The 16,571-nt window shown below is 44.0% G+C and overlaps 2 protein-coding genes across 3 annotated transcripts in view; one reads left to right on the top strand and one right to left on the bottom strand.

The window, feature by feature from the left end:
- The window catches only part of AP5M1 (adaptor related protein complex 5 subunit mu 1), a 62,882-nt gene extending 56,915 nt beyond the window's left edge, over positions 1 to 5,967 (bottom strand). Inside the window, exon 1 of one of the 2 annotated variants that reach the window (XM_077464438.1) lies at positions 5,822 to 5,967. The gene's annotated coding sequence lies outside the window, so the exon portion shown is untranslated. Of the gene's footprint in view, positions 1 to 5,537; positions 5,696 to 5,821 lie in introns of those variants that run through there. The other variant, XM_077464437.1, reaches the window with a different exon arrangement.
- EXOC5 (exocyst complex component 5) overlaps positions 5,931 to 16,571 on the top strand; it is a 72,364-nt gene continuing 61,723 nt past the window's right edge. The window contains exons 1-2 of the mRNA XM_077464436.1: positions 5,931 to 6,073; positions 13,842 to 13,936. Coding sequence (XP_077320562.1) covers positions 6,047 to 6,073; positions 13,842 to 13,936 — 122 coding nt within the window. The 5' untranslated portion in view covers positions 5,931 to 6,046. The remainder of the gene's footprint in view (positions 6,074 to 13,841; positions 13,937 to 16,571) is intronic.

The raw sequence follows: 16,571 nt of genomic DNA, 5'->3' as shown, positions 1-16,571 counted from the left end.
GTCAGAACTCTGTCAGAACTCCATCGAAAGTCTGTCGGACCTAGTCCCTCGAAAAGTCTGGTCGTGTGTACGCGGCATTAGGGACACACATTTAATCCCTTGATCGCCCTCCAGTGTTAACCCCTTCCCTACCAGTGACATTTACACAGTAACAGGTGCATATTTATAGCACTGATTGCTGTATAAATTTCAATGGTCCCAAAAATGTGTCAAAAATGTCAGATCTGTCTGTTGCAAAACCGGTAAAAATCGCAGATGACCGCCATTACTAGTAAAAAAAAAAAAAATTATAAAAATTGCATAAATCTTTCCCATAGTTTGCAGACGCTATAACTTTTGCGCAAACCAATCAATATACACTTTTTGTGATTTTGTTTACCAAAAATATGTAGAAGAATATATATTGGCCTAAACTGATGAAGAATTTTTTTCTTTTTTAGTCGATATTTATTATAGCAAAAAGTTTTTTTCAGAATTGGCGCTCTTTTTTTGTTTATAACGCAAAAAATAAAAACGGCAGAGATGATCAAATACCACCAAAAGAAAGCTCTATTTGTGGGAAAAAGGGACACAAATTTAGTTTGGGTACAGCATTGCATGACCACGCAATTGTCAGTTAAAGGAACGCAGTGACAAATTGTAAAAAGTGCTCTTGTCAGGAAGGGGGTAAAATCCTCCGGGGCTGAAGTGGTAAAACAGTGTGTGTTTAGTATCACTTTAAGGCAGTCTATTCATTATGGATGGGGCTTTATGAAAGGGCTGCCAACACACGACAATGGATACATGACCCTTTTTTGTGAAAACAAACCGTGCTCTGCTCTACTGTACAGTGCACTTGGGTGCTAATCACAACGAATGGCATGGGAACTCCAGTAGGGCAGGTTCGCTGAAGAAATACATGCATTGCTGCAATAAACAAGTGTGTTTGGGCCCTGAAGTGTGGGTCGCCTTCATGTGAGGTCTGTAATTATCTTTGTAAGGTAACTGTTAAGTACAGAAAATAGGAGCTTTAATTGCTGATTTATCTTCATCCTTTACATGTGTAGCCAACGGTGGGTGGGGGGATAGTAGGGTCGTAAAAAGAAAGTCGGTTGAGCTGCGGTTTTATAACTCCCCAACCAAGGAGCACAAATTAACATGGCCAGGTAGGCAGCATTGCCACCAAATGTGACCCAATAAGCAATCCTCCTGATGTTGCAGAACTACAAGTCCCATGAGCCATAACAAGACTCTGACAGCCATGAGGCAGAGGCATGATGGGACTTGTAGTTTTGCATGACACCCAGAGGCAGAGGCATGATGGGACTTGTAGTTTTGCAACAGCTGGAGGTCCGCTAATTGCATACCCCTGCAATAAAGGGATAATGCACAAGCTTTCAATGGTTAACACAGGCGCTGTGTGTCAAATGCCTCTGAAAAGGGAACTACCAATGCGGATGCAAGTGTAAACAAGGCCTTAAAGAGGAAGTAAACCCTGATGAGTTTACTTCCTCTTTCATTCCCTGCAAAGGCAAAGCATAATGGACTACGATGCATCGCATCGTAGTCCATTATGTGTCACTTACCTGACACAGGAGCCAGCGAAGTCACCGCTGTCCCCTGTAGTCTGGAGCCTCCATCTTCTCGGTGGGGTCTCGCAGCTCCGCCAAAGCCAACAGCCAATCATAGGCAGTGGATGCATTCCCCACACATACACAAGGGGCGTGCATATGTACAGTTGTGGGGTGGAAAATGCCTCTGCCTATGACTGGCTGTGGGCTTTGATAGTTTCCAAGCGGGATAGCTCAGGCGAGTTCAGACTCATGTCGGAACTAAGGATGAGCTCAGGCGTGTTCGCAAACAGCACGTGCTGAGCCCGCCAGCAAGTCGGCATTGCAGAGCGCTAATCACAGGCAGTGAGACATTGTCCCGATGCACGGCTGCAGAGATCGGGAAATGTCTCACTGCTTGTGATTAGCGCTCCGCAATGGAAGTTGGCTCTGGGGAGCTCTAATCACAGGCAGTGAGACATCGTCCCGATGCACGGCTGTAGAGATTGGGAAATGTCTCACTGCTTGTGATTAGCGCTCCGCAATGGAAGTTGGCTCTGGGGAGCTCTAATCACAGGCAGTGAGACATCGTCCCGATGCACGGCTGTAGAGATTGGGAAATGTCTCACTGCTTGTGATTAGCGTTCCCCAGTGCCGACTTCCTGTCGGGCTCTGAACATGCTGTTTGCGAACGCGCCTGAGCTCCTCCTCATCCTTAGTCGGAACATGAGCTCATTCCTGATCTTCATTCTTCCTTCAATACATGATAAGTCCTGAACCTGGAACAAGCAGGTGTTGGGACACCCAGTAGGATTATACTTGTCCTCTGTCAGATACTAACTACAGCTGGCCACAGACGGTTTGTTTTCTTTCATTCAACTGGGGGGGGGGATGGGCGACCAATAAAAAACAGATTCCTCCACCCACACAAACAAGGTGGATGGAGGAATCCATCTGCCAGGACATTGTATTCTGACTGCCACTCCTGCTACTATCAGAATACACTTATCAGCGGCTGCATCCACTGCTTGACAAATGTTTTCCAGTGTGTCCATTCAACAGAAGTCAGTCTAAAGCCTCATACACACGATCGGACTTTAAACAAACTTTCCCGTGGATTTCTGTACAAAGGGCGTTGGCCCTGAACTTGTTAAGCATACACACAATCTGACTTTTTCAGCCAACTTTCAACAAATCACATGGTTTTTCTGCTCTTTACCGCAACCTTTGGTCAACTTCTGTATTATTTTCTGATCTTTTGCATTGGTTCTGAGCAGCGTATTTGTAAACTCCGATGGTTTTCTGTACACATGATCTGACTTTGCTCCTTCGGACTTATGTTGTCGAAAAATTTGTCTGTTTGCACAGCCAACACTTGTCCGATGAAAACCGAAAATGTTTGTCCGATGGAGTGTACACACGGTTGGATGTTGCCTTAAAACAGCTCATTTGCATGTTTGTTGTCAAAAAGTCCGATCGTGTGTATGGGCCTTAACAATTGACTTGAGTTGAGTGGGGCCAGCCACACACAGATTGGAATTTGGCCAGTCCCTGCTGAAATTAACTAAACTTGATTGTGTACCCAAAAGAGGAAGCTCCGCTCATTTGCCTCCTCCCCTCCCTCAGCGCTTTTGACACCGCCAAATCGGTTCACAAAACGAAAAAAAGGTCCTGCACTATTCTGGTGGGAATACAATGCGATTTCAGCCATACAAACAGTATGGCAGAATTTGCATTGCACACACATTGCATGCAATGTGCACAGCAATGCGAATCACATGCGATGACTGTAAGTGTGAACCCAGCCAGAACTTACCCTAAGGTGCATTTTTAGTTTTGCAGAAACACACTACAGTCCATTTAACATGGTTTCCTATGGGTCACGTTCACATCTGTGCAGTTTATGGAAAGGTTTTTTGTTCACAGACATCAATGGATCAAAAACATGTACTGAAAAATGCAAAATGCACCTGAAATATGCAAACTGCAACCTACACAGGTGTGAACCAGCCCCTAGGGCCCTTTCACACTGATATGTCTCCTGTAAATCCTATGGGACTTTTCACACCACTGTGCTGTGGGTGCGGTGCATTTTGAAAAGTCCTGCATGTTGCAACTTCCGCAGCTTCCCATTAAAAAGAATGGAAATCGTGGCCAAAACGCACCCGCGATTTGCGTTTTTGAGTCACATGTCCATTTTTCACAGGTGCAGGTGGCCCAAAAACACACCAAAAATGCAGGGGGAAACGCATCTGAAACACCGCAAAGTTGCAGTAAAAACTGAATTTGCTACAGAGCAACGTGAAAGGGGCCTTAGGACCCATTCCCACCATAACTGCGCATTTTTGACATGTGTACATGCGTTTGAAGTGCGCTTTGCATGGGTTTGCAGTGCATTTTACAATACGTTTTTAGGCTTGGCTTAAAGAGGCATGGGGCAGTGCATTTGAAGCGCATTACCTGTGTTTGCAGAGCGTAAAAATGCAGAATGCGCTACTTTAACTGTGCTGAATTGCACTGCAATGATATAAACTATGGCCCTTAGGATCACCTTGGTTTTGAGCTGTCTGTGCGGTTTCACAGGTTTTCCAGGTTCACACACTGCTGTGGGATTGAAATCATGCGAGTTCAGCTGAACTGACACAACTTCATACCCGCATGTCAGTCTGACTTCGGCGGGGATTTCAGAGACATCTGTGCGGGTTTCTGAACAGATGTCTAATGAAATTGCACTCAAAGTTGCCAAAATAGTACAGAAACTACTTTTGGGAATCAGTTCAGCGCCGCAAAGTTGGCACTGCTCCGGTTCGGACGATGCCATTGCCGGCGATAGCCAGCCGTTTTGGCATGCGATTTGACATGTCAAATTACATCAATGTGAACCTGGGTTTAGAGTCAAAGACCTAGGAGAAGCTATAAAGAGGCATCTCTATACTGGCCCTAGCTCTGGGACTCATCAAGCATTAAAGTTAATGTGCCAACATGACAGCCAGGCAATTAACATTCTCAGAAGCAGTGGTTAACCACTTGCTGACCAGTCGCCGTCATTAAATGGCTGCAGGTCGGCTCGTTCCCGTAAATCGCTGTAGTTGTACGTCGGTCCCTTTAACAGCTATAGCAGGTGCGTGTCCAGCTGCACAGCAGGAGGAGCGGATGTGCGTGGCCAGCGGCCGCGATGTCCGCCGGCCACCCGCGATCACTCCACAGACAGCCAGAATGGGGATCTGTCAATGGAAACAAACAAATCCCTGTTCTGACAGGGAAGTACAGAGTGATCGTCTGTTACTTGTGATCAGGTACAGCGATATCTTTGTACTCCCAATCCGTCCCCTTTCCCCACAGTTAGAAACACCTCCCATGGAACACATTTAACCCCTTGATCACCACTAGTGTTAACCCCTTCCCTGTCAGTGTCATTTATACAGGAATCAGTGCATTTTTTGTATATATGTCAATGGTCCCAAAAAAGTGCCAAAAGTGTTCGATTTGTCCTCTGCAATGTCTCAGTTCTGCTAAAAATCGCTGATCACCATCATTACTAGTAAAGAAAATAATAATAATAATAAAAATGCCATAAATCTATCCCCTATTTTTTACACTATACCTTTTTCCCAAAACAATATTATCAAAATATGTCGAAAAATACATATTAGCCTAAACTGATGAAGAAATTTGTTGTTTTTTATTCGTTTTTTGGATATTTATTATAGCAAAAAGTAAAAAATATATATATTTTTAAATTGTCGCTATTTTTTGTTTATAGCGCAAAAAAAGCAAACAAAAAAAAAGACGTAGAGGTGATCAAATACCACCAAAAGAAAGCTCTGTTTGTGGGGAAAAAAATACATCAATTTTGTTTGGGTTCAGCGTCGCACGACCGCGCAATTGTCAGTGAAAGCGACGCAGTGCCGAATCGCAAAAAATGGCCTGGTCAGGAAGGGGGGAAATGTTGCGGGGCTGAAGTAGTTAATCATACAGATTGTAAGGAAGGTGTATGGCGAGCCTTACACTGATTCCGATGCTGCAGCACCTCATACGATCCAGGCCAGTGAAGTCAGATCTGCCTATTAGCTGAGTGACTCAGAAAGCAGTCACATGACCCACACATAAACAGGAAGTACAGGGCAGCCCTATGTATGTCTCTCCACACAGTGCTACAAGCAGCACGAGTACCGCAGGTAGCCCAGAGCAACCTTGTCTCCGAGCTTGCAGCGGATTGGTTGATTTACGGAAAGAGCGTGCCTATCATACAATCCCCCCTTAGTAATTTAACACCGCTCGCCGCCTCTCACCCAGTACGTGCTCGGCCACGCCCTCTCCGTCTCTGCAGATCGGATCCCCACTTCCGGTTTGGGAAGGTCAGAGGTCAGCAGCTGTGTGCGCGCCGCTTCCTGTCCCTGTCAGCTCCACTTCCGGTGAGAATGGCAGCAGTGTGATCCCCGCCCCAGCAGTCAGTCCATGGGGCCCGGAGCAGAGCGGAGAGCCTGACAACGAGAGCTGTGTGTGTGTCTGCCGCTATGGCCGCCACCGCCGACCTGTTCGAGGTAAGCCTGTGTGTGTGTCAGTGGGGGGAGGGGAGAGGACACTGACAGCAGACACTGTGTACACCGATGTCAGGGGCTTTACTCATCTATGGAGGGGTTGTGCAGCCTGCAGGTCTTTCTTTCTGATCCTCCCTGCATTCCCCACACACTCACTGACTGAACATGCATGCAATGGGCTTTCCAGACTTCACTGGCTGCATTCTTGTGGCTGTGTTATGCATTAACCGCTTCAATACACCTTCCTGCCAAGACCAATTTCCAGCTTTCAGCACTCTCTCTCATTTTAAATGACTTTTGCATGGTCGTGCGACACTGTACCCAAACTATATTTTTATAATTTCCCCCTCAAATGGAGGTTTCTTTTGGTTGTATTTGATCACCTCTGGGGTTTTTATTTTTTGCGCTACAAATAAAGAACGAAAAAAAAAAAAAAAGTTTTTCTTAGCTTCTGTTACAAAACTTTTATACAGTAGGTTTTCTCATTCACTGATGAGGTGACACTTCTATGCAGCACAGATGGGCACTCATGGGTTGCAGGGATCAGAGGAGCTGGTGCCATCCTCAATGGGCAATGATTGACATCCCTGGAGGCCATAGATGGGCTTCCCTGGAGGCCATAGGTGGTCATCCTCGGGGAGGGGGCGTGGCTGCACTGATAATCAGTGCCCCCCCCCCCCATCAGGAGAGCAGCCAATCAGCTCTCCTCGCCTCTGTCAGCACAAGCAGAGGAAAAGCCGATACACAGCCTTTCCTGTTTACACTGCGATCAGCTGTGATAGGAGATGCGGTGTGTCAGACCAACACACCACACCATCAAACACCACACTGCGCGCCCCCGTCGCTTATCCTGCTGGATGTCATATGATGCCCAGTCAGGATAACTGAACCACTTCCCGGCTGTCATTCTGCTATAGGCTGGGCAGGAAGTGATTAACCACTTGCTTACCGGACTCTTAATCCCCCTCCTGCCCACACCAATTTTCAGCATTCAGCGCTGTCACGCTTTGAATGACAATTGCACAGTCATGCTACACTGTACTCAAATTACATTTTTATTTTTTTCCCCCACAAATAGAGCTTTCTTTTGGTGGTATTTAATCACCTCTGCGTTTTTTACTTTTGATGAAAAAATACCGAAAATTTTGAAAACAAACACAAAACCGTTTTATATTTTGTTATAAAATTTTGCAAACAGTTAATTTTTCTCCTTCATTGATGTACGCTGATGAGGCTGCACTGATGGGCACCGAGGCATCGCTGATAGCTGACAGTGGTAGGTGACACTGATGAGGCATTGATAGGTGGCACTCCTGAGCATTGAATGTTGGCACTGATTGGTGACACTAATATTCACTGGTGGACACTGATATCCACTGTGTGGTCACTGGCAGGCGGCACTGGTGGGCACAGATGAAGTGGCTGTGCCTCTTTGGGACTGATGTCCCTTACACTGAAGTCGGTGATTGTTTGTTTTTGTTTTTTCTTCTCGCGCTGTCAGCGTGAAGAGGGAAAAAAAACGATTACCGATCTTCTGTTTACATCACATGATCAGCTGTCATTGGCTGACAGCTGATCACATGGTAAGGTGCCGGGATCGATTCTATCTGTGATCACCCGAGTCTCATTGATTCGGTGATCACAGCACACGCCCTGCAGGGGGCGCACCGGGAGCATGCAAAGGGGAGGACGTCTATTGACGGCCTCCGGGCAATGCGGGCCTGCGCTGTAGCCCTCATCAGCTATAGTGCAGATGAGAACAGGTTAAGGTAAAAAACCTTTTCTGCTGCAGGATTCCCCCCAAATCCCCCCCCCCCCCTCTTATTCTTGCCTAAACCTGATCCAGCGACGTGCACAAGAACAGTGTCTCTCACCACCGTCTCCCTCCTCATTGGGCAGATTGATAGCACTGAGAGCCAGTAGCTGCTGTCAATCAAATCCAGTGACAAGGAAGCAGGGGCGGGGCCAATTCCTGCTGTCTGTGTCAATAGATACAACAACGGGGGTCGCGAGTTCACACAGGCACTCCATTTGGAATCTGTTTCCTATTGCGGGCACCAGGAGGAGCCAGGACTGCTGGCGGGGGACCTGAGAAGAGGAGGATGAGGGCCACTCTGTGCAATTCTATTGTACCAAGCAGGTAAATATAGATGTGTTTGTTATATAAAACAAAAACACCTTTATGACCACTTTAAACCCAAAAGCAAACATTTTATTATATTGCAGCTTATCAATTCTCAGATGTGATGGCTGCATTGGTTTCCTTTTTTAGGCTTTCTTCTATTTTCAACTGGTGATCCAGCCAGCAAGTCTGTTGTTTTTCAATAGAACATGGGTGAAAACCATTTCACTGTCCATGCAGCTTGGTGCAGGGTTCGTGGGGGGTTGAAACTGTGCAGTTCTTCCTCTTCTTTCCCTGGGGACATGGGACAGATCTGAGTAGTTCTCACTGGTCAGCACTGACATGACTGCACTGACCAACCAGAAAAAAAATGGACTTCTTCTGGGTGCCAGTCATCGGCTGTCTTAATTGGTTGGCGTATGTTGACACAACTCTTGTGCAGGAGTCATTCACCCTGACACACGTGTACTGTGGCAGAACTGTAAAGTGAACTGTCTATGCGCTGCTCAGTGTGTACTGTAGAGAGGACTGCAAGCAGGTAGACTTATTTTATTGAAGAAGAGACTCTGCATGCCTCATCTGCCTGCTTGTAAGATTTCTTTGTGACTTTAGTTCCATTTCATCTGTTTCCCAAAACATTAAGGCTCCATTTACACCTAAGCAATTTCAATCGCAGGTGGAATCGGCGTGATTCCAAATCCCTGCAAAACGCCGGAGGCATTTGCTATATCGTTACTTTTTAAAGTGATTGTAAACCCATATAAAAAGAAAGACCTGCAAGACAAAGGCATAATGAGCTAGTATGCATCTCTTACTAGCTCATTATGAAATACCTGAGGATCGAAGCTGTTGCAGCGATTCCCATACACCGCTGTGACCGCCGACATGTCTCCTGGAGTTATTTCCGGGTTCACGGGCTCCAGCGCTGTGATTGGCTGGAGCTACGATGACGTCAGTCTGGTCACGGCACAGGCCCTTTAGAAATGGCACGATCAAGCCGTTCCTTCAGGGTGCATGCGCCGATGATGACGGAGCAAGCGTATATGGTAAGTATCTCCTAAACCGTGAAGGTTTAGGGGATATTCACAGTACCTACAGGTAAGCCTTATTATAGGCTTGCTTTTAGCTACAAGTGGTGTAACAGGGTTTACAATCAATTTAATGGCACCCCAATCGCAGTGCGATAAATCGCAACACCCGGCGCTGTTGCCCAGAAGAAAGTCATGCTCCTTTTTGAGTGACAAGCTTCACGTGTTGTGATTTTGCCACGATTGCAACGTGATTTATCGGGGGAAAATCGCGCCAAGATTGGGGTGCCATTAAGAAGTAATGGTATTGCAAACACATCCCACATTTAGCCGCGATTTGCAATCAGGGGTAAAATCCCGGCGATTCCGCCCGTGATTCAAATTGCCTAGGTGTGAATGGTGCCTAACATTCCAGGCATGCCTCTGGTGATAAATTTTACAAGTGCCAGAGTGATTATGTCGGCTCCCAAATGAACTTTCAAGCCCCTGAAATGACACTGGCCAAAATAAAAAAATAAAAATAAAATGACATGATACAACCTCCCCAGTGACATTAACACAGCAGTCTGTTTTTCTGAGCGCCCCCTCCCCCAGTAACACAGTTATTACTGGGTGACCCAGCCAGTAAGTCCGTTCATTTTCACCTTCCCTCGGCTGTCCTATAAAAGGGGCAGTTGTAGGGATGAGATGAACTATCACACACTGACAGGGGTCAGCTTTTATTTATGGAAAAAAACTTTGAATTTTAATCAAACTGGCAGAAGCTCTTCTTTAAAAAGTGTTGGCTGGAGCCAGGTTTTCATGTAAAGTCCATGTTAATCTACTATTCCATCCAACACTCAAATGACTGACAATGTTGCTGTCCAAGGCTGGCTACCTTGCTCCTCCATACATGGAGGAGTGAATATAGTCACCCACAAGAAAGGAGGTGTGTTACTGGCAGATAATTCATTTTGAATGGGCTAAAATCGCACCGCATCGCCCCAAAGATGTGCATGCAGCAATTTTGGAATCGCACTGCAACCAGTTTTCATGGTTAATTTTGTACCATGCTATCCAGTTCCTGCAAACACTCTGCTTTTTGCGACCTGCTGTTGGGGGAGGGGGGGGGGGTTGTTTAGCTTGCACTAAGCCATTCTGGCTTATGTCATGACAGAGATCACTGTTCTGTCATGTGACTTGAAGCCCCCCCCCCCCCACACAGTTAGAATCACTCCCTAGGACACACTGAACCCCTTCTTTGCCCACTAGTGGTTAACCCCTTCACTGCCAGTGTCATTTACACAGTAATCAGTGCATTTTTATAGCACTGATCGCTGTATAAATGACAGTGGTCCCAAAATAGTGTAAAAAATGTCCAATGTGTCCACCATAATGTTGCAGTCCTGATAAAGATTGCCGCCATTACTAATGAAAATAAAATAAAAATTCCATAAATCTATACCCTATTTTGTAGATGCTATAACTTTTGCGCAAACCAATCAATATGCGCTTATTGCAATTAAGTTTTTATTTTTTTACCAAAAATATGTAGTAGAATACATATCGGCCTAAAGTGAGGAAAAAAATTGTTTTTTAAATATATTTTTGGGGGATATTTATTATAGCAAAAAGTAAAAAATGTTTGTTTTTTTCAAAATTGTCGCTCTTTTTTTTGTTTATAGCGCAAAAAATAAAAAACGCAGACATTATCAAATACCACCAAAAAAAGCTCTATTTGTGGGGGAAAAAAAGGGATGTCAATTTTTTGTTTGGGTGCAACGTTGCAATTGTCAGTTAAAGCGACGCAGTGCCGAATCGCAAAAAGTTCTCTGGTCAGGAAGGGGGTAAAATCTTCCGGGGCTGAATCGGTTAACGTGGAACAGTGAGGCAAATACAATCTATTATCTTTTGCAGATACAGCCATTGGCAAAGCTGCAGTGCCAGGCATAGTTCCTGCCTTATATTTTCCATGAGAAATATCATCTGTAAAATATTTCCCCGGTCACCGTGTCGTGTTTTTCTGCTCAGTTGCACATGACCACAACCAACTAAGAATGTATTGTGCTTGCTAAAAATTGTACACTTGGAGAACTGTAAAGTATCACAGAAAGGCGTTCATATAGAACAATGATATGGTTTTATCGCCCAGTCATCATGACTCATATTTTATGTCATACTCCATGGTGTGACTGTACAATACAGTATAACAGCCTATGTGGTTAGGAATGGGCTCAGGACTGCCTTGCTTTATTGTGATTTGTAGTAAGTGTCCAATACCTATCGCTATGTATTTGTAGTGTGTAATACATCATGATGTATAAAGCTGAACAGGATAAACAAATATTTCCTAAATACAAGAGAAGTGTGTAGGCTTACTTTAAACACCCTAAGTTACCTGCATATTGCATCTCATGTTGTAAAGTGCTGCACAAACTGTTGCTGCTATATAAATCCTGTATATTAATAATAATATAATATCCCTTTACATGTGTTCTTAAGCATCTGGGTTGCGGGTTGCCCTTGAATCCAAAACGGATACGCTTTTTTTATTTTATTTTACACTTCCTATCTTTGTAGAGCTCTGACCTGCATATTCCTATTATTATTATTATTATTATTATTATTATTATTATTATTATTATTATTATTATTATTATAATACAGGATTTATATAGTGCCTACAGTTTGCACAGTGCTTTACAACATGAGGGCAGACAGTACAATTACAATACAATTCAATGCAGGAGGGATCAGAGGGCCCTGCTTCTTAGAGCTTACAATCTAGGAGGGAAGGTGAAGTGATACAAAAGGGTAATAGCTGTGGTGGATGAGCAAATGAAGAAAATAGAAGTGCAGTTAGGTGGAGGCAGGATAGGCTTCTCTAAAGAGAAACGTTTTCAGGGATCGCCTAAAAGTAGATAGATTTGGAGACAGTCTGACAGATTGGGTTAGGGAATTCCAGAGGATGGGAGAGACTCGGGAGAAGTCCTGGACGCGGATAAAGGAGGGGGTGATGAAGGAACTGGAGAGCAGGAGGTCTTGAGAGGAACGAAGAGGGTAATTAAGTTGGTATTTTGAGCCTAGGCTAGTGATGTAGCTGAGGCAGAGCTGTGGATATTGGCCAGTCATTGTGGTACATAGCCTTATTGGCCAATAGGCTGGTGCAGGAGAGAGGGGATCGGCTCTCCAAATGAATAGGAAGAGTTTAAATTTGCATATAGTGCCAATGCTGAGTCTGGAGTTGGGCTTTAACATGCGCTGTTCATATTAACCACTTCCCAACCGCCTCATGCAGATATACTGTGGCAGAAGGGCATATACAGGCAGATTAATGTATCTGTACGTTGCCCTTTAAGAGGCGGCTTGCGGGCACGCATGCGCCCCCTGGGAGCTCCGTGACCGTGGTCGTGGGCATACCCGCGATCGTCTCACGGTGAGGAAGAACAGAGACATACTAATTTAAACAAGCATCTCCCTGTTCTGCCTAGTGACAGTGTCACTGATCACCACTCCCTGTAATCGGGAGCGTTGATCAGTGACGTGTCACACACAGCCCCCCTCCCCCCCACAGTTAGAATCATCCCCTAGGACACACCTAACCCCTCCAGTGCCGCCTAGTGGTTAACCCCTTCACTGCCAGTGACATTTTTACAGTAATCAATGCAACTTTTTTTTAGCACTGATCACTGTATTAATGCCAATGGTCCCAAATGTGTCAGAATTGTCCCATGTGTCCGCCATAATGCCGCAGTCACGATAAAAATTGCTGATCGCGCCATTACTAGTAAAAATTCCATAAAACGAACCCCTATTTTTTAGGCATTAACTTTTGCGCAAACCAACCAATAAACGCTCATCGTGGTTTTTTTTTTTCTTGTGTGTTCTTTTGTAAAAAAAAAAAAAAAAAAAGTGTAGAAGAATACGTATCGGCCTAAACTGAGGAAAAAAAAAGGTTTTTTTATAGTTTTTTGGGGATATTTATTATAGCAAAAAGTAAAAAATAATGCGTTATTTTTTTTTTTTTTTTTCCCACAATTGTCGCTTTTTTTTTTTATTTATTTTTTTTTTTTTTTGTTTATAGCTCAAAAATTAAACGCAGAGGTGATCAAATACCACCAAAAGAAAGGAAGTTCTATTTGTGGGAGCCACGTCGCATGACCACGCAATTGTCAGTTAAAGCGACGCAGTGCCGAATCGCAAAAAGTGGTCTGGTCAGGAAGGGGGTAAATTGTTCCGGGCTGAAGTGGTTAAAGGGTACTTGCCAGCATAGAATATGATAGCAGCCATTACTCTCCTGGTTTTTAAATGTACAAATTTCTGGGCTGTCGTACAAATTCTTGCTTCACTGCTTGGTGAGGCATGACCCATAGCAAATATGCAGATCAGAAATTGTGGCTTCACTGATGACATTATCGGTTATTAAGAATGCAGGAGCTTGCAACTCTTAAAAAAATAAAATAAAATAAAAAAATTGAAAAAGAAAACCAGCAATAGGGGTTACCGTATTTAACAGTCGTTTGGATCAGGTTTTAAAAATAAATAAAAATAAGTGTTCTTTTTGTTTATGCATAGGAAAACACACTGTGTATTTAGCCCCAGAATAACAATGAAGTCACTTCCTGTGTTTGTTTTTTTTCAGGAACCGTTTGTAGCAGATGAATATATCGAGCGACTGGCATGGCGAACACCAGGAGGAGGATCCAGAGGAGGAGCGGAGTCATTCGATCCAAAAAAGTGGGTGTCTTATACTGTGAGGCACAATTTCTGTAAAGCAGCTAGTCAGGTGACTTCTACATAACTAAAAATGGAACACTAATTGAATTGCTTTTAGTCGGGTTTCCTCTTTCAGCCCTTTCTGTAGATTACAGATTTAAAAAGCAACCCTCAGACGAGAAGCCTGAGCTTTGGAACTTCTTCCATTAGGTTGTAAGTGTGCAAAGCCTGAGACTCCTCCGGTCTGTAATCACAAGTTACACATTTCTGAAAGATGTTACTCAGCCTGGGCCCTGCCAAAGTTAGGTGAATATTGTATTCTGCTCTGGGGTGGTTGTTGTGTTTTTTTTTTTTTTGTTTTTTTTTTCCTCTTTCTTAGTGCACATTTTAGAAAGCGAGTCATTAAGGGAAACGCATTTAAATTCTGTCATTCTAAATATTAAAGCAGAACTTATGCCTCCCCTGTAGTCCTGCACAGTTGAACTGAAATGGCTTTTTCTGATTTCACAACACACTGTGAGCTACTCGCAGTGTACATCAGAAGTTGCTAGATAGAAGTTAGATAGTGCCCATGTCATTTCTGGCTGGAGGAAGCCCAGCATCATCTGACCCACCCTTTTCTTTCATTGCATTTCAGTTCTTCCAACATGGAGGCTGAGAATCACGTGGGCATTACCAAAGGTATTCTGTTTGCAAATGCAGCCTGCCTGGGAATGCCAACCCCTCCAAACGGACCCCCCCCCCAATCAAGGCATTTACATTATCCCTAGTACCTATAAAAAGTATAAGGGGCACCACATTCAATCTTCTTTTTTTAACAGAAAACCCCCAAACAGGGGAATCAATCTGGATGTAGTAAATTACTTTTGGCATGATTTGAAAAATGTGTTTATCTTTGATCACTGGGGGGGCGGGGTAAGGTACCGGGTAAGTCCAGAGATTTTGGTTCACACCCCGCCCTTCCCGTTTGGTTGTGTCCTGCATCAAGGCATTTAGATAAACTCCTCCCGGCCCACTGTTTGCATCAGGACTGAGGGCTCTTGAGATGAGTACTGAGGCAGGGTGCTGTGATGTTTTTGTGGTACTATGTACAGCACCCTGCCAGAAGCGCAGGAACCCACTGATATCACTGGGTTTAACATTTGGTATGTAATATAAAAAGAGAGCTTTTGTTCAAAATGCGTTTAAAAAAAAAAAAAAAAAATTTTTATCAAGGGGCAGGAATTGTGGAAGAAAAAGTATAATTGGCTTAACCACTTGCCACCCAGGCCAATTCTGACATTTCTCTCCTACATGTAAAATTCATATATATATTTTACGGCTAGAAAATTACATAGAACCCCAAAACATGATATATGTTTTTTTAGAAAGGATCCTAGAGAATACAATGGCAGTTGTTGCAACTTTTTATCTCGCACGGTATTTGCACAGTAATTTTTTTTTTGGGGGGGGGGGGGGGGGGACCGTTTCATGCTAAAAACCAAAACATTAAAGTTAGCCCAATTTTTTTGCATAATGTGAAAGAAGTTACACAGAGTAAATAGATACCTAACATGTCACGCTCGTGGAATGGTGCCAAACTTCAGGGGCGCTTAAAACATCCCTTGTAATAGGAATATGGTACGATCGGTCCTCTTTACAGTGAGATAAGATGTCAATAAGACCCCCACATCTCATCTCTAGGCTGGGAAGCCTGAAATAAAAAATAAACGATCTTGGCTTCCTAGCCGAGGCGGCGCCATTTGTTTGAATGCAGAGGCTGGGCATGACATCATAACATCGCACCTGACCAGATGGTTGCCGGAGTCTCTGTGATTGTTCGGAGGCCGGGTGCGATGTTATGATGTCATGACGGACCTCTGCATTCAAACAAATGGTGCCGCCTCGGCTAGGAAGCCGAGATTGTTTATTTTTTTTATTTCAGGCTTCCCAGCCTAGAGGTGAGATGTGGGGTCTTATTGACATCTTATCTCACTGTAAAGAGGACCGATCGTACCATATTCCTATTACAAGGGATGTTTACATTCCTTGTAATAGTAATAAAAGTGTCAAGCTAAAAAGAAAGAGAAAATGTTTTAACACACACACACACACACACACACACACACACACACACACACACACACACACACACACACACACACACACACACACACACACACACACACGTGGGTGGGGCGGCACGTCCCCTCTCACTACCCGTAAGAACGTTCAAGTGGTGGAACAGCTGCTATGATCATTATGGTGTAGGGAATCGCTGGCTGAAAAAAGGCAATATCTGAATGATGCCTGTAGCTGCAGGCATCATTCAGATATCCCCACTCAAAGTCAAGGACATCCTATTACTTACCTTGGGTGGGAATTAGTTAAAATTCAGTTATAAAAAAATTTGGTTTGACGTGTTCAGTGCAGATTTGCCCTCACTACCTGTCTTCAAAACCTTTAACCCGTGACATGTGAGGGGAAAATCTCTCGAAGACCCAGATAGAAATCTATTCTATTCCTTCTCTGCTCTATCCAAAACTTGAAAAGGAATTCCTGGACATGCAAACTTAGCCCGTATCACTTGGCCGCTTCAAAATTTGTAAACCTAGTCTGAAATTTTAAAGTGATATTAAAGGCAGATATTTTTTGTTTTTAAATAACAAACATGTTA

Source organism: Lithobates pipiens, unplaced genomic scaffold, assembly GCF_037356315.1.
Source record: "Lithobates pipiens isolate NorthernLeopardFrog02 unplaced genomic scaffold, aLitPip1_a1.2 Scaffold_30, whole genome shotgun sequence".
NCBI lineage: Eukaryota > Metazoa > Chordata > Amphibia > Anura > Ranidae > Lithobates > Lithobates pipiens.
This window is presented reverse-complemented; position numbering and strand designations above follow the sequence as displayed.